The sequence below is a fragment of the Engraulis encrasicolus genome, chromosome 16 (assembly GCF_034702125.1).
Source record: "Engraulis encrasicolus isolate BLACKSEA-1 chromosome 16, IST_EnEncr_1.0, whole genome shotgun sequence".
Classification (NCBI taxonomy): Eukaryota; Metazoa; Chordata; class Actinopteri; order Clupeiformes; family Engraulidae; genus Engraulis; species Engraulis encrasicolus.
The window spans coordinates 6,596,230-6,619,870 of record NC_085872.1 but is presented as its reverse complement, the minus strand read 5'-3'; the positions used below and the strand labels follow the sequence as shown (position 1 = coordinate 6,619,870).

Below are 23,641 nucleotides of genomic sequence, written 5' to 3'. Positions count from 1 at the left end.
CAGGGCGCATCTTGCATTCAGCACAAGCATGCCTCTAGATCACTTAGAAATAATAAAATAGGCATATATTGAAAATACTTATGAATATGCTTATTTCATTTTGTTTTGTTTTCATTTGATTTTAATGGATTTAATAGGCTATTCAACTGTTTTTAGATATGGGCTCCTGCGCCTTTTCATATTTGGTCAGAAGTGTGTCACCATAAAAATAAATACAAGTTTTTTGTTTTTGTTTTGTCCTCAACAACAGACACGACGTAGGCTATGAGATCTTAAGAGCTATTGCTGCACAATGAGACGATTCAGTTTTAAATGGTGTCTCTTTAAACAAGACTAGTAAGCCACAGGTCTTGCGGAATTAACTTGTGGAATGTGATTGTTGCTCCGCGCGGTGAATTGGGTTCCTTCCCATGATGCCTTGGGAGGAAAGAGGACAACCTCATATAAATAATTCCACAGTGTGGGACTTTTCCCTGGCGGTGCTGAGCCTGTGCACTTGTCGCTTGTCTGTGGAATATCTAACCCATCCACTCCGTACTTCGCGCAACGGACACTGCAGTTTTTGGAACGGGGTGTTTTAAGGGGTTTTCGCAAATCTACGGAGGAATTTTCGGATATGGTGAGGGACTAACAAAAACTTTGAAACTTCGGCTACTGTGAATCTCTACCTTGCAAAGCTGTTTCGTTTTCTTACCGAAGCGGCCCTCTCCGCTGTTACAGTGTAGCCTATTCTTTACATTGTATCATTTTCTTCGCCTATGTTAGCCTACGATTATTCTAGAACTACTTCCGTGGAACAAGCTAAGTGACCATTATTGCATTTTCTTTCGCGAGCTCTCTCTATTGATGTTGCATTTATGGGAAGTATTTAGCTTGTTTATCTGTGGCCTACTTCGAGGTTCATCACTGCTGGACGGAGAAGGGTTTTCCATAAGGAAACTTTTATGCAAACGCATTTAATCTAATCTGGGTTAGACCGTGGTGGTGCTTGGGGTAGAGAGAGAGAGCGAGCCTACAATCACCAGTTCATTGCCCGAATCAACGAAAATTGCAGCAGCATAGTGTTAGATTACTGTCAGTGTCACTGCTGCGTCCGATGTAAATCGGGGTCAGTTCGTGTTGTCAGTATGGACCTCCTCTTCACCTTCGCATTCCATTCATTCTCTGCTCATGAAAGAAGTTTCTCATACTTTTGGTGGCATGCAAGTTTCGCTGATGTCATGGTCTGTAATGTTAACTTTAGGGATGCTTTCACTTAACCCGGTATTTGCACCTATTTAGCGCTAATGTTTTTCCACAAGAGGAACAGGGGCCGCAATCTGTCCGTTCATAGGCACATAGCCTACCCTCATGGCCCAAGAAAAGCATGACATTCTAATGAAGGCTACTCCGTTTATATCCATAACCTAATGGATAGACTGATGGTGTGTGAGTCAAGATAAGAAGACCTTGGTTAGAGTATCCTGAATTGATCATTAACTAACTCGGATAGTGTTACAGGAAACCCTGGGATCATTTGGAATGGAAATGTCACCTGCCATTATTCATAGAGCAACACCCACCACACGTTTTGTGTGGCCAATGCATTTGTCTCTCATAGAGACTGTAACCGAAAACTCTCACAGCCTACAGTGCGGTAAGTTTGCCAAGAAATGATGGTCCGTTCTTCACATGTTGATTGATAACTGTGTCCGCTGGAGGCAAGGGTCTGGGGAGTGTGGTAGTTCTGCTCAGCCCCAGGGATTAGCCCTCCACCACTGGCATGGCCCTCGCCTCAGCATGGACCCATGGAAGTAGGAAATCTGGCTGTCTTTTAAAGTATACTGTGTGTGTGTGTGTGTGTGTGTGTGTGTGTGTGTGTGTGTGTGTGTGTGTGTGTGTGTGTGTGTGTGTGTGTGTGTGTGTGTGCGCTAGAGAGAGAGAGAGAGAGAGAGAGAGAGAGAGAGAGAGAGAGAGAGAGAGAGAGAGAGAGAGAGAGAGAGGAGAGAGAGAGAGAGAGAGAGAGAGAGAGAGAGAGAGAGAGAGAGAGAGAGAGAGAGAGAGAGAGAGAGCCCCTGCTTATTTAACAGAGAAGACAAACAGCATGGGGAGGCCCTTGAGGAGGTAGATGAAGGATGGCAGCAGGGCGATCTGTGAGGCGTGCGCTTTGATGTTCTGGTGTAAATAGATGGCTACGGTGGGACATGGACTCCACACTGGTTTTGGGAGTGCTGCTGGGACTGTTCCTTTTATTAGGAAGCATCATATGAGACCCATCATTCCCCTTCTCTTTACCCCTCTCTCTCGCTCTCTCTCTCTCTCGCTCTTGCTCTCTCTTGCTCTCATACTTTCTGTTCCACACACACAATTACAGAATGTACAGTATAATGCAAGAACCTTGAGTATCAAATACTCGGCATGTTCACTGTGTGTATGTGGACCCCCTTCCTTCCTGAGTGTGTGTTGAAGGAGAGCAGAGAAGGGGCATACAGTAACAAACGATCTCAAGCATCACGACACTTCCACCTGCCACGGCGCACCTGGCCCAGCCGGCTAATCCTGTTCCGGCACTGAGAGACACCTTAGTCTCAGCCTTGGGCTGGCCTGGCGTGCGTTTGTGTTTGTGTGCGTGTGTGTGACTCACGATGGGGGTAGTGGGTGTGACCCAACCAGGAGGTAGCGAGTGCAGCCGTCAGTCTCGAGACAAAGCAGAGGTGGAGGCATATGGAGGACCTCTTTTGAGCCATAGGAGAGCTGGGGGAGCGGGAGAACAAGTCCGGAGCGCAGCCTCTGTCTCTTGCTTTGTGGTTGCAAAACAAAGCTGGGGGAGGCTTTTGAAGATGAAGCCAACACATGCATAAAAACACACACACGCACGCACGCACGCACGCACGCACGCACGCACGCACGCACACACGCACACACGCACACACGCACGCACGCACACACCTATATGTTGGCAAGGTGCCCGACAGTGTTTTCCAGACACTACCTTCATGTTACTTAAGAGAGGCAAGGCAAAGCAAGGGTTGCACAAGGTTTGTTTACCATCATCATATTTGTTCAACCAAAGCGAAATCAACAAACTCATGGTCATTTTGAATCAAATTCATAGAGGTGGATTGTAATGTTGGCAAATTATTTTTATACTTTATTATACTTTTGGGGCCTTTGTATTTTTATTATACAGTACAGTATACTGTGTATGACATTAGACAGAAGACATGCAATGGTTGGGAGGGAGAGATGGGGAAATAGTTGGAAAATGACTGAATGGCTGGATTCAAACGTGGGTCCTCATGTACAATGGCATATTAATTCAGTGCACCACTGGGATCCATGTTGACCATTTTTTTTTCCATCCCTCCGTTATTTATCTTTTGGAATATTCAAATATTAATCCATATTTGATATTGGATCTGATCCAGACCAGTGACACTTCTGCTGCTGAAGCTCCCTGTGTCTATGAATTCTGGCTTGAGACGGGGGGAGGATTGGGAAATTACCTGGGTCAGGAATCAAACCTGGGTTGTCCACGTAGCGATCCAGTGCCCCGCCGACTAAGCCACGGCTGGGTCAAATGCAACCTAGTTTTGAAGTTAACCTGCTACATAAACTTCTCTGTAGGCCGGGCCTCTGTGAATGAAGTGATTAATGTGAGAGGGGGATACAGATGCCTGTCATTCCTGTGAGGTGCGCTCAGTGACGTTGTGGGCAATGGAAGAACAATATTTACAGTGTGGGATTAGCACAGCAAGAGTCCAAAGGTAAGGTTAGTCTTCTGACATTTATGGCTACAAAGAGATCATGCTGTCATTGATGTTTACCAGACATTTTTGTTAGCCATTTCCTATTTAGCTTGTGTTTTATTCCTCATGAAGTCGGTGTAGTGCTGTTCACTGTTCTCTGCTCTAACTGGTCTCTGTTCTCGGTGTTCTCACTGCTCTCTGTTCTAACTGTTAGCTGTTCTCACTGGGGTTTTTTGCTGGTATTTTGGAATGAGTAAGTGTAGCCTTGCTTTTTATGTCAAGTACAGTGTTTTCCTACAAACCTAGCTAGAAGAGAGTGAAGTCCCATGTCTTTGTTTTATTGGGGGAATAAGTCCACCATCTAGCTGTTTTATGGTTGATTCACACCCCTTGGCTTACTTTTAAATCAATTACCTGAGATGCATCCCAAGACTATTTGACAAGCCACAGTAAAAACACATGTGAGCAGGGTCTTTTCCCTTCTCTTGAGATTCACATTGTACATGCGTCTTCACATGTTAGGCCAACTTAGCTGGATCCACGTATGCATAGCTGACTTAGTCTTCTGTGACCATAGACTATCTGACTAATAGTTCTGTGATATGTCAGTGCGTGGCTACGTACAGAGGCTACATGATGATCTTCTTTTCCCTTTCCGCTGTTTTGTTTAAAGGGACACTGTGTGAGATTTTTAGTTGTTTATTTCCAGAATTCATGCTACCCATTCACTAATGTTAACTTTTTCATGAATATTTACCACCACCATGAAATTCAAAGTATTCATTATGACTGGAAAAATTGCACTTTTCATACATGAAAATGGGGATCTTCTCCGTGGTCTGCCATTTTGAGTTTCCAGAAATAGCCATTTTTAGCTGCAAAAATGACTGTACTTGGGCCATACTAGAAAATATTAGTTTATTACTTAGTAAACTATCATGAAAAGGTCCAATTTGGCAATAGGCGACACAGTTTCAATGATCAGCATAGTTGCAGTACCTTTTTTGACCATTTCCTGCACAGTGTCCCTTTAAGTTTGGTATTTCCACTGTGATGTGCTCAGCCAGGTGATAACCTGCAGCAGTTTCCTGATACCCCAGAGGAATGTGAGGTAGCCACAGTCAGTGCACAAAGTCCATAAGACCTGCGGCAAAGTCTGTAACATTGTATTACCCCCCGAGATTCCCCCTTCCAGCGTTGAACTTGCTGTAAACTCTGCCCTGCTCTGGCAGCTGAAAGGGAGGGAGTGCCTTCCGCTTCCCCTGCCGTTCCTCATCTCCGATCGGATCACTTCACACCTCAGGCTGCCCTGATAGCCTACTGGCCTCCCTCCTCACTCTCCACAGCTCTGCTGCTTCATGCAGGTCGGTGTTTTTGTGAGATGTGTGTGTTTCTACCCTAAACAGCTCCCTTCCCCTTTCAATCACTCAACGTCATATGCACGCATACACGCGCGCTCGCGCACGGCGCCCGCACACACACCCATACACACGCTCACATATACAGGTTTCTGTTTGTGGGTTTTTGACTTCCTTTGTTATGTGTGCTCCTATGTGGCAGCTACGCTGGACAGCCTTGTACCACAGATCTTGGCCTTGTTTCAGGCCCACGGTTTAGTGACAACCCTGGGTACAGTAGATTCTAAATAAGGTGCCAACATCTGATACAAGAGCCCCTATCCAGGTTTCTTTGCTCAAGTTTCTAGAGACTGTTTCACTCAAGGTTTTTTTCCAGCCTAAGTTTGCTGCTTGCTCTGGGTAAGGCTAGGTGTGTCGACTCTCAATGAGTGTGTAGAAACGGTACTTCAAGTTCGCCGTAGGTCTTGCTTGTATTTGTCAAGAGGTGAAAAAAACTTGGTTGGCAAACGGCAATGCCTACATGCAAAGGTGTAGGTTTGGCTTAGAAAGTAGAAGGGACATCAGAATGGCAAACTGTACGGGTATGCTGTTTTTCCGTTATATTTGTGAAAAAGTGGTGTGGACAAGCTATCTTTATCACAAAAGTTGTATGGACATGTCCCCACCATCCACAGCTACATTTACGCCCATGCCTACATGTTGTAAACCAGCTTTTGGACTCTGGAAAAAACACATTCCCAATCCCACCCTACCCAGCCTCCCTGACCCCACCACACCTCTCCTCCTATCTGCCGCACCCTGCTCTGCTCCTGTGAGCTTCTCCCACTCCTCCTCTGCATTCTTCTGGCACGGGTCTGCTCACTGTCTGCCTCTCCCAGCGCTGCTATGGAACCACTGATGCCTATGGACTCCCTTATGGAACTCTCTCTCTGCTGCATTAGCGCACGCATGCACGCACACATACTGGGTCTGAAATAACACACACACACACACACACACACACACACACACACCAACTTTAAATCCAAATCTCTGGTCCTACGTCTTTTCTCTAGTGGAGGCCTTATTCCACAGATTCTCACTTTGCAGTATATTTTTACTTTCTGAAATTGTGTTGTGATATCTGGCATCTCATTCAATTGCTTATATACAACTGCTTGACTTAATAGTCTTGTATTGTGGTAGAGAAGCTGTTGTTGCTTTCGTTGTGGTTGCTGATGCTGTTGTTATCCAACTACAAAAGTGAATAGATGGAACAAAAGGTTAAAGTATAATCTTGGGAATGTCCTCTACATGTCTGTGATGGAGGGTTGGAACATGAGTCATCATCACTCAAAGTTTGAGTGAGCTGCACATGACATCACATGATTGAGAGTCATTGCAGCATATTCTCAGGCATATTCATGGTAGAATATGAATTATAAATGACTAATTTACTAACTATCTCTACTAATTCATCTTTGGGAATTAGCTGTGGTTGCACTACCTGCCGTCTGAGCCCAAAAGCATGCCGTTGACCCTTAAACATGTTCATGTTGCTGCTGCCTGTCACCTCTTCATGTCTCTGCTCCTAGACTCTGGACCATGGTCACTTGGAGTCAGCTCATTTTGGTGTTATTTCTTTGGCTGATTGCGTAATCCCCAGGAAGTTGTTGGACATATGTGGTGATTCAAGGAACCAAACCAACAGGATTCATCAGACCATGATAGCTTGACAATGGTGATGAGATGTCATGCTATGGTGTTTTTTTTCCTTTCCTCTGATGGAGAAGTTTCTTTGTTTCTGTTTCATTTGATTCGTTCGTGCTCCAGCTGGTTGAACTGACTATACAAGCTTGTCTTCACATACAGGATTTGTGTCCATTTATTTTGTTCCGGCTTGGCTGCTGGAATAAACTACTTGTGTTTTGATGACAATAGGGCTTGGCTAGTATCATAACAGCCAGGTGCCTTAGTGGGTTAAAGTGACCTGCAATGGCCCTACCGTGGCTTAATGGTAGAGCACTCGTCTACTACTTGGCCGACCTGGGTTTGATTCCCGGCCCGGGTCCTTTGCCAGACCTTCCCCATCTCTCTCTCCCAACTTGCTTCCTGTCTCTACTTCACTGTCCTGTCATATAAAACACCAATAAAGGCATGTAAAGCCCCCCTAAAATACTTTTAAAAACGAATATTAAAGTGACCTGCAAGTTTACAAGTAACAGATTGTTTCCCCAGCTATTCAGTTATAGTTACAATGGTTAAAGCAAGACTACTGACATTTGCTTGGATAGTTCCAAAAAACTATTGTGTCATCACCATTTTCCCTCACAGGGACTTCACACTTATCTTGTCGTTTGTGTTTGGGTAAGCCGCATTCTTCTGGCTGTTGATTTGAGTGAAGGGCTTCTTTTTATGACTGTGGCCAGACACCCCCACCAGGCGCGTGCGCACACACACACACACACACACACACACAAACACTGACCCCTTCGCCTTTCTCCTGATCCCCAGGCCTGACGGACGGCCAACACAGACCACCAGGGAAGCCTGCCTGCATCACCAGCCCACCTCCGTCCCTCCTCCCCAAAGCCCCCCGTCCTGCCCCCTCCTGGCCCCACGTCCTGACCCCCCCCCCCCCCCCCCCCCCCCCTACTGTCCAGACATGTGCAGCAGCAGGAGGCCGGAGTCCTGACCCGGAGCCTCTCCTAGCTCGCCATCACCCTCCAGCTGGACAGGTGGGGACCACCACCACACACACACACACACACACACAGTATACAGACATGTACACACACATGGACAACCAAAGACACACACACACACGCATACATATAAATACACCGCATTCCACATTATTATGCAAATGACATTTTTCGCTGTTTCCCCAAATAATCAATACAAATGACAGTCGTCATAATTTTCAAGTCATCAGCCATTAGAGTACAATTTAAAAGTTTTTGAATGAACCTTCCAATGATAACGGTATTTTTTTAAATAATAAAAAACTTTAAATGCTCTGTTCCACATTATTACGCAAAATAGTTTTGTAGTGTTGTAATCCAAATTTCTTTCTTTTTTTCCTCTTTACCTCAAAACAGTTGGAAATTGGTACCTTCTAAATTACATTTCAATGTTCAATACTTGGTGATAAGCTCTTTGTCTTAGTAACTGGAATGCTGCGATTAACATTGAAGTCAATGGTAGGGCATTGCATGGGAGTTATGGAAGCCCAGATATCCTTGATGCTTTGCTCTCAGCTGTTTTTGTTTGTTTGGTCTGGTGACCCACACTTCACTCTTCAATATACCCGTAGATTTCCATGCCACGTTTAGGTGCTTTTGAGGTGATGACATTCTAACGCACCAGACATAAAACCCCATTGAAAATGAATGGGATGCTATGTCTGGTGAGTTAGAATGTCATCACCTCCAAAGCACCTACACGTGGCATGGAAATCTACGGGTATATTGAAGAGTGAAGTGTGGGTCACCAGACCAAACAAACAAAAACAGCTGAGAGCAAAGCATCAAGGATATCTTGGCTTCCATAACTCCCATGCAATGCTCTGCCATTGACTTCAATGTTAAACGCAGCATTCCAGTTACAGCTTATGACCAAGTTTTGAACATCGAAATGTAATTTAGAAGGTACCAAATGCCAACTGTTTTAATGTAAATGGGAAAAAAAGAAAGAAATTTGTATTACAACACTACAAAACTGTTTTGCGTAATAATTTGGAACAGAGCATTTTGGGCATTTTAAGTTTTTTGTTATTTAAAAAAATACCGTTATCATTGGAAGGTTCATTCAAAAACTTTTGAATTGTACTCTAATGGCCGATTACTTGAAAATTATGACGACTGTCATTTCTATTGATTATTTAGGAAAACGGCAAAAAATGTCATTTGCGTAATAATGTGAAATGCGGTGTACACATACATATAAATACACACACACACACACACACACACACGCACGTGTACTGGATCCGTGTTGGAAACTACTCTCTTGTATTTGACGTGTTTTTATGTTTTATGTTTTCTATGTTTGTATGTTTCTTGTGTTCTCTCTGTTATGTTGTATGGGTATGTGAGTGAGTACTGTATGTTATGCAGTGATTGTTGAAGCCCAAGACAAATTTCCCTCCTGGGGACAATAAAGTTCACTCTAACTCTAACTAACTAACTCCAACACACTGGGCATGAGATAAACATGCTAGGCTTACGGTGGCTTTGAACAGAACAATTTACTTGGCTTAGGATTGGCATTGCTTGACCATATACAGTTGAGATACAACAGTCAGAATTCTCCTCTAGTATTTCAGAGAGGAATCAGAGATCATTGAACAGTGGTCATAAAGAAGACCTTTGAGGGCTTGAGCACCACAGATGTTAACTAACTTAATGGCCTTCCGCTATATTGATTGGAGAGAAAAATGTCAAGGAAGCACATAATCAATGTTATCATCAATCAGTTGTTGCCACCTTCCTCTCCCTCTTCATCTGCCTCCTCCTCTTTGTCATCCTCATCATCATATTTTATAGTCATGTTCCCTTTTCTTCTCCTCTTCACAGACCAGCCTTATAGCTCAAGATGATGGATGAGATCGACGCGCTCAGACTGAAGTTGGAAGAGTCTGTGATCCTCTCCAATACAGAGCCCATCAACATTGAAGGTGGGTGTGTGTGTATGCACTAACAAGTTGAACTATCCATTTGGTGATTTTTGTAGATGACCACTCTGCTCAGTTGAACTACTTACAGTTCGACACAGCCCATGATATTTTAAATGCATCACATTTGGCAACATTATAAAATAAAATTATAAATTTAAAAAACTATGAAACTGAAGGGTAACAGAACTGTGAAAGGGTGTATCACCATACATCCTTCTTGCACTGCATCTTGACTGCGCATCACGATTTCTCGATTTGATGCAATATTGTTACAGCCCTAATGAGTGCACCTCCTCCACTTTTCTAGATGCCCACTATGCTCAGTTGCGTGGGGATCTGGAGGCAGACGTGCAGGGCTTTGAGGCGGAGACCTGGGGGCTGAGTGTAGACCCAGAGTACATGAAGGAGCTCCCCAAGGAGGCGGTCAAGAGGCAGGAGGTCATCTACGGTAAGGCATGCCCTGTTGTTTCCTCCAGGGCCTTAGGGCCTCCGCACATCGGTTCCGACAGCACTGCAGAGCACTTTCGCTTCTGACACCATTCCGACCCCCAAACCCAATTTCGCACGAGCATAGCATGGATAGCCAATGAGCGGCTCCGACAAAATAGAACTCGTCTCTAATCTCTAGCCGATGTCCCGGAGCAGTGCTCTGCACTTTCTCGGAGCCGGTATGCAGAGGCCCTTAGTGTGTTTTCCTTCCCTTTATCTGCTGAAGCCTTGATAAATAAACCAGATAGACTGCCTTTCTTCTCGCTTCCTTTCCGCACCAGTTATTATGACACGTCTAGTGTTTTCGCGAAGGTGTCATCTGTTATGACCTGGCTGAGCCACTCCCCCTGCTGCTGCTGAGTTACGGAAAGGCTGATAAGGTCTCGGTGTTTACTCTCTTAAAGAAGAAGAGAAATACCTCAGCGAGGGTCACACGACGATGGTTTTAAAGGTGTATTGTGCAATATTCCCTACAGTGCAGTGCACCTTTTGAAGAAGAAGGGAAATACCTCAGCCAGGGTCACGTGACGATGTTTTTTTTAGAACCATCCTCTGGCAGATAGTGGCCTTGTTACTTAGTACTTAGAAAACTTTCATGTAAAGATCAAATTTGGCAATTGGCAGCCCAGTTTCAATGAGCAGCATAGTTGCAGTACCCTTTTTGACCATTTCCTGCACAGTGTCCCTTTAATTCTGAAGAAAGCTTCATTCCACTTTGAAAACATCATGTAATTGTTATCACTTCACAGTTCAGATTTAATTGAAAGTGCAAGGTAAACTTGACAGAACTATCTAATTCTGAATTATTAATTCAGAATTAAAAACATTGTGTAAATGTGGGCTGTGTGGGCATGCGGGCAAAACGGGACATAGACCACAAACTTGCATAAAGTTGATATTGCAAAGGGTTATGTTATTAACATTATTAATAGACTAGAAATAAGGTTAGAAAATAAAGGCAAAGCAGTACAGCAGAATGTGTGTGACCTTTTGGACTAGTTGAAAACACGTGATCCGCTTATGCGTGTTTTAGTGTTGGTTTTTTTAGTCTTTTCTGCCATTGACATTGTGGTCATATATGCTCTCTGTCATAATGACTTACTATTGATGCTAATTATTATAACAAGGATAATACTACAGTAGTACTAGATCCTGATATTGTGTTGTCTTGACAGAGCTGATCCAGACGGAGATCAACTATGTGCGGGTGCTGAGGATCATGATCGGCGTGTTCGTGAAAGAGCTACGCGATTCCATGCAGATGGAGGAGGCGCGGCTTCACAAGCTCCTCCCACCGGTCGACGGGCTGCTCAACATCCACCTGCACTTCCTGTCCTGTCTCAAGGAGCGACGGCAACAGTCGGCGGCGCCTGGCAACGACAAAAACTACTGCATGCAGCGCCTTGGAGACCTCCTGTGCGCACAGGTGAGGTCCGAGCAAAGATCAAACTACGCCTCACCAAGGTAAAGGAGCGTGCTCAAGCCCGATCTCCTAAGGGGGCATGATCCCCTCCTTTTTTTTCTGTGGCTTTTGGTGGCGGTTTGCATGAGATGTGCAATGCCCGAGGACCTGTAGAACAAGGATTTTCAATCAGGGGTCGGTGGCTTTTATTTAAACAAAAAAAAACCACTCTTTTTGTTTTACTACTACAGTATGTCTCTCAGAGTTATATAAAGTAGAAGTACTTTTACAAAATGTAATGACAACAGTGGTATTACAAAGTTGAAATCGTGTAATATCATACTACCAGTGTTGTAATTACATCTGTAAGAGTACTTCTGCTTCTACTGCAACTCTGATGTTTCTATTTTGGTCTGTAAATCTTGTAGGTGCCCCATATCACCCTTTGCCACTACCCGAGTGGCCACAGGAGTCAGTGTGGACATAACCCAGAGAGTGTGTGAGCAGATAGGGCCACAGCTACAGTGCATTACTGTACATTACATTGCACTACATTACACTCAGTCGACCCTTTTATCCAAAAGCGACTTATAGTTATATAGAAGGTATTTGTTGCAGTTCCTGGATCAATGTGGGGTTAGGTGCCTTGCTCAAGGGCACTTCATGCATGGATGCAGGTACAAGGAAAGGTAAAGTTGGGATTCGAACCTGCAACCCTCTGAAGACCACAGCCCTGAATAATAGGCTATGCCTTGTCCTTGAACTACTAATCTATTTTACCCACTGGTACCAACGATGTAACCTGAAACTGAGCCGATTCTCACAGTGATTCTTCACATACCTTCACCAATCTTCCTCTCAAGGAGTGGGAAGCTCTTTAACTCTTTAAATGCCACATGACATGGCGAAACTTTCTCAAATGCCTGCATATTACACGCTACATTAAAGGGGTATGCCACTATTTTAGGGCTTAGTACAGTTAAAATCGTTGGCCAGGGTTTATAAAGGTGGTAAAGTGTCTTATTTTTCATGTAAGCCGCTGTCTTGCTTTAAGACAAGTTAAAAGAGGGAGCATGTCGCTAAGCTAGTGAAAGTCAATGGATCCGTCTAGCATGCTACAATGCTACATGGATCCATTGACTTTCACTAGCTTAGCGACATATTCCCTCTTTTAACTTGTCTTAAAGCAAGACAACACTTAACATGAAAAATAAGACACTTTACCACCTTTATAAACCCCAGCCAACGATTTTAACTGTATTAAGCCCCAAAATAGTGGCATATCCCTTTAAGCACTTGGGGGATTGCCATATCATGTTACCACCAAAAGTGATGGTCTCAATGACATTTTCTTTCTTTTCCTGGTTCAGTTTTCAGGAGAGACGGGAGACCTGATGAAGGAGCACTATGGGGTTTTCTGCAGCCACCACAACGAGGCTGTCAGCTTCTACAAAGAGCAAGTCCAGAACAACAAGAAGCTGACCTATATCATGAGGGTACAGTAAGGATTATGCCTGATGCTGTTTAACAGGAACTAGAGCTACAACTTGGTGTTTTTTGTGTTGTAATACTACTTACTACTTCAAAGATAGAGCCCAAAAATAATTTTTACATTTTTAATTCATTTGCTATTTAAGTACAGATATAGGTATCTACAAGTTGACACATTTCCCAGTACAGAATGCTGTATATGAGTGATTGCATCTGACCCCATACGGCAGCCTCCAGAGCTCATGTGGTAATGTGGGAATGTGTATGTGTTTAATGTTTCTGTGCATTTGATAGCACTTTGAGTCGGTTTCATAGCTGTGATATTGCGCTATATACTGTAAATTTTACTGTATATTGTACACTCGCTTCCAAAAGAGTTGTCGCCTATCCATCTGTTTGGAATAACGGCTAATAACCTGACTTTCAATTAATCACTTGGCTTCAGAAGTCACTCATATGAAAGCTACAACCCTCCCGAATGAAAATGTATGTACAAAAATAAATTTCATGCACCAACGAAAGATTGACCCTTTATTGAACACAGACAGGGCAGATTTTCACAAGACAAAAGTTTTGTCGCCTATAGAACATAATGTGAAAATGAGCAGATAAGTCGAATACATCATGAAGTTAAAAATGTATTGCTCTACGAATAGCAAATATGTCACCATCTCTCATTGAACTCCATTGATTTTCATTGTGTTGCTTTTCATGATTACAATGACCCTAAACATACATCTAAGGCCAAAGTTGATTTTCTGGAGAGGTGTGAGTGAATCAGTGATTAAGTATGACACCCGATCTGCGTATTTGAAGTGTTTTGAAGTGACTTATCTGCCCATTTTCACATTATGTTCGATAGGCGACAAAACTTTTGTCTTGTCAAAATCTGCCCTGTCTGTGTTCATTAAAGGGTCAATCTTTCTTTGGTGCATGAAATTTATTTTTGTACATTCATTTTCATTCGAGAGGGTTGTAGCTTTCATATGAGTGACTTCTGAAGCCAAGTGATTAATTGAAAGTCAGGTTATTAGCTGTTATTCCAAACAGATGGGTAGGCGACAACTCTTTTGGAGGCGAGTGTACTCTTCTATATTGTATTGATGTTGTCGTTCACTTGTGTCACATGTATAGAGGATAAGCCAGCTGGCCATTGTGAGGCGGCTGGAGATCCCCGCGTGCATTCTCCTGGTCACTCAGCGAATCACGAAATACCCCGTCCTGGTCGAACGCATCATAAAAAACACTGAGGGTGGGTGAATACAAATTCTAATGCATGCAAAAATACATTACTTAAAAGAATACATAACTTTCTTTCAAAAATGTATTACTTCATAAATTGGTGGAAATGCATCTAAAAATGATTAATTTTGCTCAACACGTCATCTTACAGTCTGTGGTGACCATGACCATGTAGTGACCATGTGGATCCTATTCTACAGTGTCAGAGGGGACTCTAGAGTCAGTTGGAGCCCCAAGCAAAAATTCAAACAGATGAACATTTTAAACAAAATTGTCGATTCTGTGTGAGCTGTTATTCACCATCTTGGCGCTTGGGGAGCCCAAGCAGTTACCTGCTTAGCCTGTTGTACAGTATCACCCAGCAGTGTTTCATCAATTGGACCTTGACCTCATTGACATTTTGCCCTGTTGTCCACAGCTGGCACAGAGGAGCACGCTGCACTGGTGCAGGCACTGGCACTTATCAAGCACACCATCTCGCAGGTGGACAACCACGTCAATGAGTACGAGAAGGCGCAGCGGCTGCACGAGATTGCGGCTCGGCTGGAGCCCAAGTCAATGGTGCGCATGAAGAACGACCGGCTGTTCCGTCGAGATGACCTGTTGTGCCGAGGGCGGCGCCTGCTCCACGAGGGACCCGTCAGCTGCCGCAACGCCTCCGGACGCTTGAAAGGTGATCAAAGTGATGAATATATACGTACTCGTGTGGGTCTCTGACGTTTTTGTAGTAGCAAACAACAGGATGGTGCAACTACAGCCAATGCCACTATTGTATTGCCACTATTGCAATGACCTGCCTGATCTTGTCTAAACATACAGTGTTGTCTCATTTGTTTGAATCTCTACTCTTTTGCTCTGTTTTTTTTTTTTGTAGAAATCAATGCAGTGTTACTGACAGATGTGCTGATATTACTGCAAGAGAAAGACCAGAAATACGTCTTCTCCACTGTGATGGTAAGTGTGAGATTTTACTATTAAATGACAAAAAAATGACTGAAGTTTTAGTTGCCTTGAAATACCACCAACCTGCAATCAACCCAATACAAGTAACATTTCCATTCCATCGCCTCACCACCAGGACAACAAATCGTCTGTGATTCCCCTGCAAAAGCTGATTGTGCGTAATGTGGCGCTGGATGAGAAGGCCATATTCCTGATCTCTGCCTTGTCTGACGTGCCGGAGATGTACGAGATCCTGACGGGATCGAAAGAGGAGCGCGACCGCTGGATCGGCCTCATCTGGCAAGCCGCCAGCAGGTGGGACCCTCAAAATAATCCCCATGACATTGCATTAGATATGTTTTTTGGGGGCTTTTAATGACTTTAATCAGGACAGGACAGCTTGAGAGTGTGACAGAAATCCCGTCAAACTTCCCCTTGAAACACAGTGAGGGTGGGATCCCCACTATGTATGAACAGATTGGAATATTTAACATAAAAAGGTGTGACAGGGTAGAAATGGGACGCAGCCTTGGACTACAGACTGTTTGGCTTTAATGGACTGTTGTTTGCTATGGTGGGCTGTGTATACATTCACTACACACTAGTGGACTACATGTGCAGTGGACTGCAATGGACTTTGTGTGCCCTGTCCGTTTGTCTCTGTCAGTGTCATGGGTAGATCAAAATCCATATTTCTGACTGTAATAGTATAGTCAAGTCGGTTTAATTGTCAATTTCTTTACATGCACTGGTCATACAAAGAATATGAAATTACGTTTCTTACTTTCCCATGCAGACATGGACATACTTTAGATATGGACATAGTAATTACTAACACTGTCTATACTGTCTATGTAGTTGTCTTTCTTCTAACAATATCTAGATGTATAAACTTGCATATGTTGTTGTATTATTAATATACTATTGCTTGTTCAGCTTAGTGACCATGCTTCAAAACAGATTGTGAGGCCCATCCCCTTAGATGTTAAGTTTGGGTTGTCTTTCAGCTGCCCTGAAGATACAGACGAGGAGCTAGCCAGTGAGCAAGGCGAGGCCATCCCTTCAAAGATAAGAGAATACCAAGGTAATGCAAGAGGCTAGAACACACTGTCAGTGCTCTGATTGAGTGCCTTGCTGCTTCAGTAATGTACATTTTGTCTCAGTGAGACGCAACATTGGTTGTGAGTTACTCCTACCTGACCCTGACCGGTATCTTGTATTGCGAGAGCAGTTCTTCTCTTTCTATGTAATATTTTGTTGAAGCCTCTATCAGATATGAGTGGTGAAAAAAAGTATATCTTTGTTTGTGAACAGAGCAACTGTACACAAAAGACGCCCAGATTGTACAGCACCTCGAGGACAAGCTGCACGCCTTTGCAAAGCTGCTAGAGAAAATAGCAGGAGTGGAGGACTTGACACCGCACCACCGCCTGCTGCTCCGTGGCTCTACCCCTGACCTCCAGCAGGGGGAGCAGCTTCTCGTAGGCGCCATAGCTGATGGTAAGAGTCCGAGACTGGGAAGTACTAGTATAGCTGTTTTAGAGTTGTATAAAGTAGAAGAAGAAGTACTTTTACAAACGTAATTATAAAACTAGTAGTATGATATTACAAAGTTGAAACCATGTAATATCATCCCACTAGTGTTATTACATCTGTAAAAGCACTTCTACTTCTACTTTATTCAACTCTAGTTTTAGGCTAGAGTGCCTTATTCAAGTGCACACACACTGCTTGATTGTACTAAATGGTTTTCACAGTCAGTGATTATTATATAAAAGATTTACAGGGCCCTAATCCACGTGCACTTATGCATTTGACATGAAATGGGGACAACACCAAAAGCAAGGACCTCTCTTACATTCATACAACAACGACTTCCAATCACTGCCAATATTACAGTAATTGAGCAAAATGACAAACAGTTCACAAAGTGATTCTGCAATGTCACTTGTCCCCCAGTGGAGGCGCTGCAGGTGCTGCTCCTGAGGACGGAGAAGGCTGAGGACTGTGTGGACGGCGCGGTGGGGCCTGACCCGGCAACGCTGCTCGCCAGAGCTCAGACCTTCCAGAGCTACGACAGGAGAAGTTAGTCATACCTTTGTTATAATGTTGAAGAAATGTTGCATTAGGATTATTAGTGTTGTGGTGTTGCTGTGTTTATAATGATTGTGTTTATTGTTGTAACGTCATATTGTGGCAGTCTGGCCAAATTAAATTATTTGAGAAATGGTGAAATGGGACTTGATGATCCATTTAACAGATGTTAAAGACGCAGTTAGATTTAATGGTTGTGGTATGCAGAGTTCTCCACATAAAATTTGTCCAGTCATGAATTGATCATTTGGATTAGGTTGCAATGCTACTGTGTGGAGATAACATTCAGTATAATTTTGTACTTATGTGCGTGTGTGCTTTGATAGATGGAGCGCTGCAGACAGAGAGCATGCCGAAGGAGAAAGCACCGCGGCCCAATTCTGATCCCCTGCTGAGGGAGCACTACCTGGAGGAGAGCATGGAGCAATCGGTACGGCACCAACACTCAACCCTGCAGCACACCTTTTTAAATCTCCTTTTATTTAACACCAAGCAGAGTTACATTCTTGGCTTAAGATACAGATTTTCATCTATTTTTACAGGTCAATCCCCCCAGAACCTCAGTGCGACTTACCATATCATAAACCCTGCAGCATACCTGACCTGCCACCTTTCGAGTAGCAAAATCCAGGCGTTTTTTTGTGCTGGTGAAACAAATGGCCGTGTGTGGGGTCATAAATTATAGTAGAATAACATGCATACAGTATGAGAGTATTTGTAACCTATTGATGTTGACGAGCCACTGAAACAGTTTTGGAATTATTTATTATATACAGTAAAGTTAGCTTAGGAAATCCCATGCTGCCTTGCACAATCGTTCCGATCTGAAAGAAAATCTCATCTGTGATTAGGTTTGGTGGTAACGAGGCAAATATAAAGTTGCCAAAAACAGCCCATTGTTGCTTTAATATTGTCGGCATGCAAGCCCTTGCTAATTGTAACGGCATGTGTGTAGTAGTATCAACACTGACCTATATCTAGGTCAGCGAGTATCAACAACATTTACATTCCATTCTCTCAACATACATGCATCTCTGTCACTGGCTTTGCTTATGAACTATGGCTGACTTTGATCCTGTATGTAAACAGAGGAACTGGGCTAACCCCAAAGGCACACACAGCACACTGATAAGGCTCAAACGAAGATTGACGTTTGCAAAAGGACTGCAGGAGTTGAAGTGAATGCTCGCCGTTACTGACCTGTCCTGTTGTTATTTTAAGGGTGGTCAAAACAATTGGACAGATGATCAATTTTAATTTAAAATTATCATTATTATTGACTTATTGAATTATTATTATATATTCTATCTATACTGTAGTATATGACTGTCTATATATTTGTCTTTTATTATTGTGCCTGCAAAATACTTTGAGATCAACTATGTTATGTTAAATGTGTTATACAAATAAAAATGACTTGACTTGACTCTGCAGGCTGATGAGGAGGTCACCGCTAGTACCCAGCAGGTGGAAGCAGCCATGTTCCCCAAAGCAGAGGTGAACTTTATTGTCGATATTTTGACATTAATTCACACTTTCATCCTCAAACATGCTATATGTAATATTACTGTACTGTATGATGATTATGGTGGTTTGCTTTTTATCTTCTAGTTTTCAGAGAAGCTGGTGGCTCTGTCCCAAAAACTATACAGCCTGCAGGTATGTCACTGGAAATCCTTGTTTTTGGGTTCAGCGAGCAGTATTTTTTCCCTTCTGTGTCTACAGTTCCAAGAATTATGTATTACGTTTGTATGAAGACCATTATCACCTTAACACAGTGCCTATTGTCTTAACACCCCTCTCTTGCTCCTCTTCCCTCCCCAGGCGGTCATCGCCCAGCACGACACCAATGCCGAGCTCCAGCGCGCCGTTGCCACCGCCGACCGTGCCAGCCGCCAGCGCGGCAACGTGCTCCTGGAGCAGGAGAAGCAGCGCAACATGGAGAAGCAGCGGGAGGAGCAGGCCAACTTCCAGCGGCTGCAGCTGCAGCACCGGCAGGAGACGGAACGCTGGGAGCGCGAGCGGGAGCGTCAGCGCGTGGCGGCCGAGGTCACCGAGGCGGAGCTGCGTCAGCGGCGCGAGGAGTGTGAGCGTGCGGAGGCTCAGCTGGCGGCCGAGAAGGAGGAGCTGAATCGGCAGCGCGAGGCCTACCAGCAGGACCTGGAGCGGCTGCGGGACACCACGCGCACCGTGGAGAAGCAGCGCGACGAGCTGGAGCAGCAGCGCAAGAAACTGGAGAAGCAGAAGAAGCCCAACACCATCTCCAACCCAGGAAGCTTCAACTACGAGGCCGCGCAGGTGGGCACCATTAGCCTGGTTTCACCAGACCACATAAATGACTTTGTAATTCATTTTTGGTCTGGATCCTCGATGCCCTGGGGCACTTACGTGGGAGGAGTGAGATCAGCTCTGGTTTGAAATGAGTGGACCTGCTCTGAACAATCGCTGACAGTTGACATTCATGACGTATGTTATTATGCGTTCGCTAAATGGCCAGAGTCTAGTAGCCAACTAAACCCTCGGCAGAGAAGGGTAATCAGACCTTTTGTGAATTACAAAGTAATTCAAAATGAATGGTCTGGCCTGTCGGGCTAGGGCACCATAGCACTACTTTATAAAGGCAAAGTGCAGTGACTACGCCAACGAAAGTAACTACGCCTACGAAAAATGCCTTGAAAGCCTTGGTATTAGGTTTGATATTGTAGTTACTGCAAATTTGATATAGCAATAACTAGATAGATGGATAATAGATCAGAAGATAAAGGGGGTGTAATGAAAACCATTTTCAATCTTAACTCAATTTTGACAAGTTATGTAGTTATTGCCTTTGTAGGGCAGAGCAGCCAACTGGCTGATGGCACAGCGGCCAGCCATCATGAATTACATCTATGGGAAATTTTGGAATGTTAATTTTAGATGTTCATGCCAGTTTCTTAACATAAATATATATATTTTTACAAATGAACACATTTTAATGGATAAGATAATGAGATGTACATAATGCTTCAGATTATTCAGATTTTGTTGCCCATTAGCTCCAGCATCATCAAGCCTGACATGTTTTGTAAAATGTTTACGGTCATTGATTGAGCTTTTGTAGTGTGCTGACAGGTGATGATGTGCCCTTTACAATCTATGGCAATCTTTTCCCCTTCCCAACAGTTATTGGCCAGCTCGGCCACTGGCGAATGGGGTCTGTCTGTGAAGACACCCGCCAGCGAGGACCTCCTCTTCCGCACCAAGTCGCACGTGCGGCCCAGCCTGCCACAGGCCACCTCAGGCTTCCTGGAGAGGCCACCCGATGTGCCACCGCGGCGTGAGAGCATCAGCCCCTCCGCCACCAAGAGCGACCGTCCCATCCACCTGATCAGCACCACCACCGAGCAGTCGCTCAAGGCCGGCGCAGCCATCCAGCAGCAGATCCCCACCAAGCTGGCGACGCTCAGCAAGGGCAAGGAGAAGGAGAAGGGCGGCAAAGAGAAGAGCAGCAAGGAGAAGGGCGGCAAGGGCAAGTCCCACCACCGCACCAACAGCGCCGGTCAGTCAAAGCATCTGTGAAAGCAGAGACATTGAGCTGGGTGGTAGTATGGATCATACTGTACACATATAGGCTGCTGTGAATACTTTTATTACTTCTGCTGCTACTGCTGCTATTATTAGTTGTAGTTGTACAGTAGTAGTAGAAGAAGAATTCATTATTAATTAATAATTCCAGTTACTTTGTGTTGCATAATTTCATCAGTCAATTCATTCATGCAAATACGTAGTATCATCCATGATTTTACACCACAGATAGCACTCTGTTTAGAATAGTGTTTCTCAACGGGGGTGGTACAGCCCCCCAGTGAGCATTGGGGAGGTCTAGGGGGGCGTTGAGAAGGATAAAGATGAGAGGGGGCGGTGCTTGGTTTCCATTGGGGGGCATTAGTCCATTTAATTTTTTAATACCATGGGGAGCGTTCTGACTTATGATGAGGTCAAGGGGGCGTTGGGAGGCTTGTGATGAGGTCAAGGGGGCGTTGGGAGGCTTGTGATGAGGTTAAGGGGGCGCTTGTTCAAAAAAGGTTGAGAACCACTGGTTTAGAAGGTGTCTTCTGCCATTTGTATTTTTTGTCATGCTTTTTGGTAGCATTTATTGCCCTAAATTGATCCTCCTCCCATGTCTGCTCTGTGCATTAGCGTCCATTGAAGTGTCCCAGGTCATCCCCATCAAGGTGGCTGGGAAAGAGGGGGGCAGCCTGAAGGCCAAAAGGTCCAGCAGCCCTCGCCGGCTCCATCCAGGTACATCTGTCTATTTTTGACTTGTGTGCAGGTATGCATATATACCGAGACAATGCACTAACCTCTACATAACCGACACGCTGTCTCTCTTCTTCCTCCAGATACCTTTATTCACCCAGACAAGCTGCCACCCAACACCAAGCCCTCCCACTCTGCCAGTATGCACCGGAAAGCAGCTCACGGCCAGGAGCCCCATCCTCACCACAGGAGGGCAGGAACCACGAAAAAAGACGACGTTATCTTCTTTTAATATCTTTTTCTTGTACTGTGACAGACATGACCCTAAATTTACTTTTTTCATCAACAGCTAAAGTAGTAGATGTTTGTCTTACTAGCCAAACACACTCAGGAATGGGTGAAAGGGGCTGCAAGTTGGTCTTGTCTACCAGTTAAACAGGGTTTTCACCAGGTTTTGGCCGGTTGGCTGGTGTTAATTTAGAGCGCTGTGTGAGCGACATGTGAACCAGGACATCATAAAAATAATGATGCTTATTTTTTTAATCCAATCCAATGACAAGGTGAGCCAATTGCCTGCATGTGTATCGTCCTGCCTGTGTTTCTGTTTCCATGAACTGTACATACACATGCAGAAGAAGACCCTCCACTGCTGAGGTATTATGGGAGTTTTGGGAGCTTTGTTTTCATATATTTTTTAATCCTGTTTTGCATTGGTTTCCAGTTTGTCTCCTTTCTTAGCACAGAACAGGGGAGTACAGAAGTGCTCCACTGCCAAGGATTTCGGTACTATACTTTCTTGTCATTGGTGCCTGCCTGGCTCCTTCATAGGGTGCCGTGCTGCACTGGCTGTCCATCCACAGTGGGTGTAGCATTTTCCTGGCCCTGAAATGTACATTTGATTTTTAATTTAGGTTCATACTGTGCATGTCTTTTTTTGTACATAGCTTAAAATGTCAGTGCCTGACTTGTTGCCATTTTGCTTAAAACTGTATTTCATGCGCTAGATTTAAAAATGCATGCTCCAATGTCACAGGTGAAAGATGTACAGTTACAATACTAAGAAATGCAAGAAGAGTGTCAAACTGTCTTCAATAACTTGATGCAAAAAAATACATTGTGTTGCTGTCGGGAAGCCACCAGATGAAATCTTAAGAAAGGGTGTTGAAGGGACTTGCAGGTGTACTGTGCTTTCATGTTGCCTATTAACAATGAGTCTTTTTAAATTGAAAACAAACAAATGAGGTAGTGCTTTGAGGTAGGGTTTTAAATGTAATTTATTTTTTTATGCAGGGAGATGGCATGTATGATGTGGCTCTTTGTGGGAATGTGGGATGTCTTTATTTTATTATCACTTGTGCATCCATTTGTTTGGCTGTCAAAAAACTGGGGCTGTGGAAAAATCCAAAGAGAGGATGCCTAACAAACAATGTAGACCTACTTTATTGACATTATTGAAGGACAATATCTGTAAAAATGTGTCTTTATATACACAGAATGCCCCACCTCCTTTAAAAAATTGGTGAAATGTGTAAATATTCTCTGTAAAATAATTGTGATTATAGGTACTGTCAAGTGATTCCTCTGAATTCACATGTGTTGAATAAAGAGGTTTTATTATAACAGATCCCTGTTTCCCTCTCCAGTTTTATTTCTGTTACTTTTTTGTGTATGATACTGGATGAATGTGGTAGCTTAAAAACATCTGACCTAGGAGCAGGACACCCAAATGACAACATAACAAAATGTAAAAAAAATAAAATAAAAAAAAAGTTGCAAGAAGAAGCAAAGAGGGAGCAAAAAAATCCTGGTTGAAGAGGACTTTTTTTCATTTTGTATACTGTTGGGAGCGTGAGCATGGGCATTGAAACCATGTTGCTCCTGGCCTGCCTGCTGGATGCAATGTTCACTGGGCCTTCACGCAGTGCTCCAGGGTCTTCTCACAAACACGCGCACTGCTTGTTTTCCAAGTCACCATCATGAGCAACGAGACGACGTGTGC

General features: G+C 44.0%; 1 protein-coding gene across 2 annotated transcripts; it reads left to right on the top strand.

The window, feature by feature from the left end:
* The first annotated feature begins 433 nt into the window (after positions 1–433).
* Positions 434–23,266, top strand: arhgef18a (rho/rac guanine nucleotide exchange factor (GEF) 18a). 2 transcript variants are annotated; one of them, XM_063218452.1, is made up of 19 exons: positions 434–619; positions 9,643–9,743; positions 10,051–10,191; positions 11,408–11,658; positions 13,005–13,130; positions 14,260–14,377; positions 14,786–15,040; positions 15,242–15,321; positions 15,446–15,624; positions 16,317–16,393; positions 16,624–16,809; positions 17,269–17,394; positions 17,730–17,833; positions 18,838–18,900; positions 19,015–19,062; positions 19,228–19,701; positions 20,566–20,941; positions 21,583–21,684; positions 21,786–23,266. In XM_063218452.1, exons 2-19 carry the CDS (start codon positions 9,662–9,664, stop codon positions 21,932–21,934), a joined length of 2,937 nt encoding a protein of 978 aa, XP_063074522.1. In that variant the 5' UTR covers positions 434–619; positions 9,643–9,661; the 3' UTR covers positions 21,935–23,266. The 2 variants fall into 2 exon arrangements, with proteins under 2 accessions (XP_063074522.1, XP_063074521.1); XM_063218451.1 differs by lacking the exon at positions 434–619 and adding an exon at positions 7,719–7,803.
* The last annotated feature ends 375 nt before the right edge of the window (positions 23,267–23,641 follow it).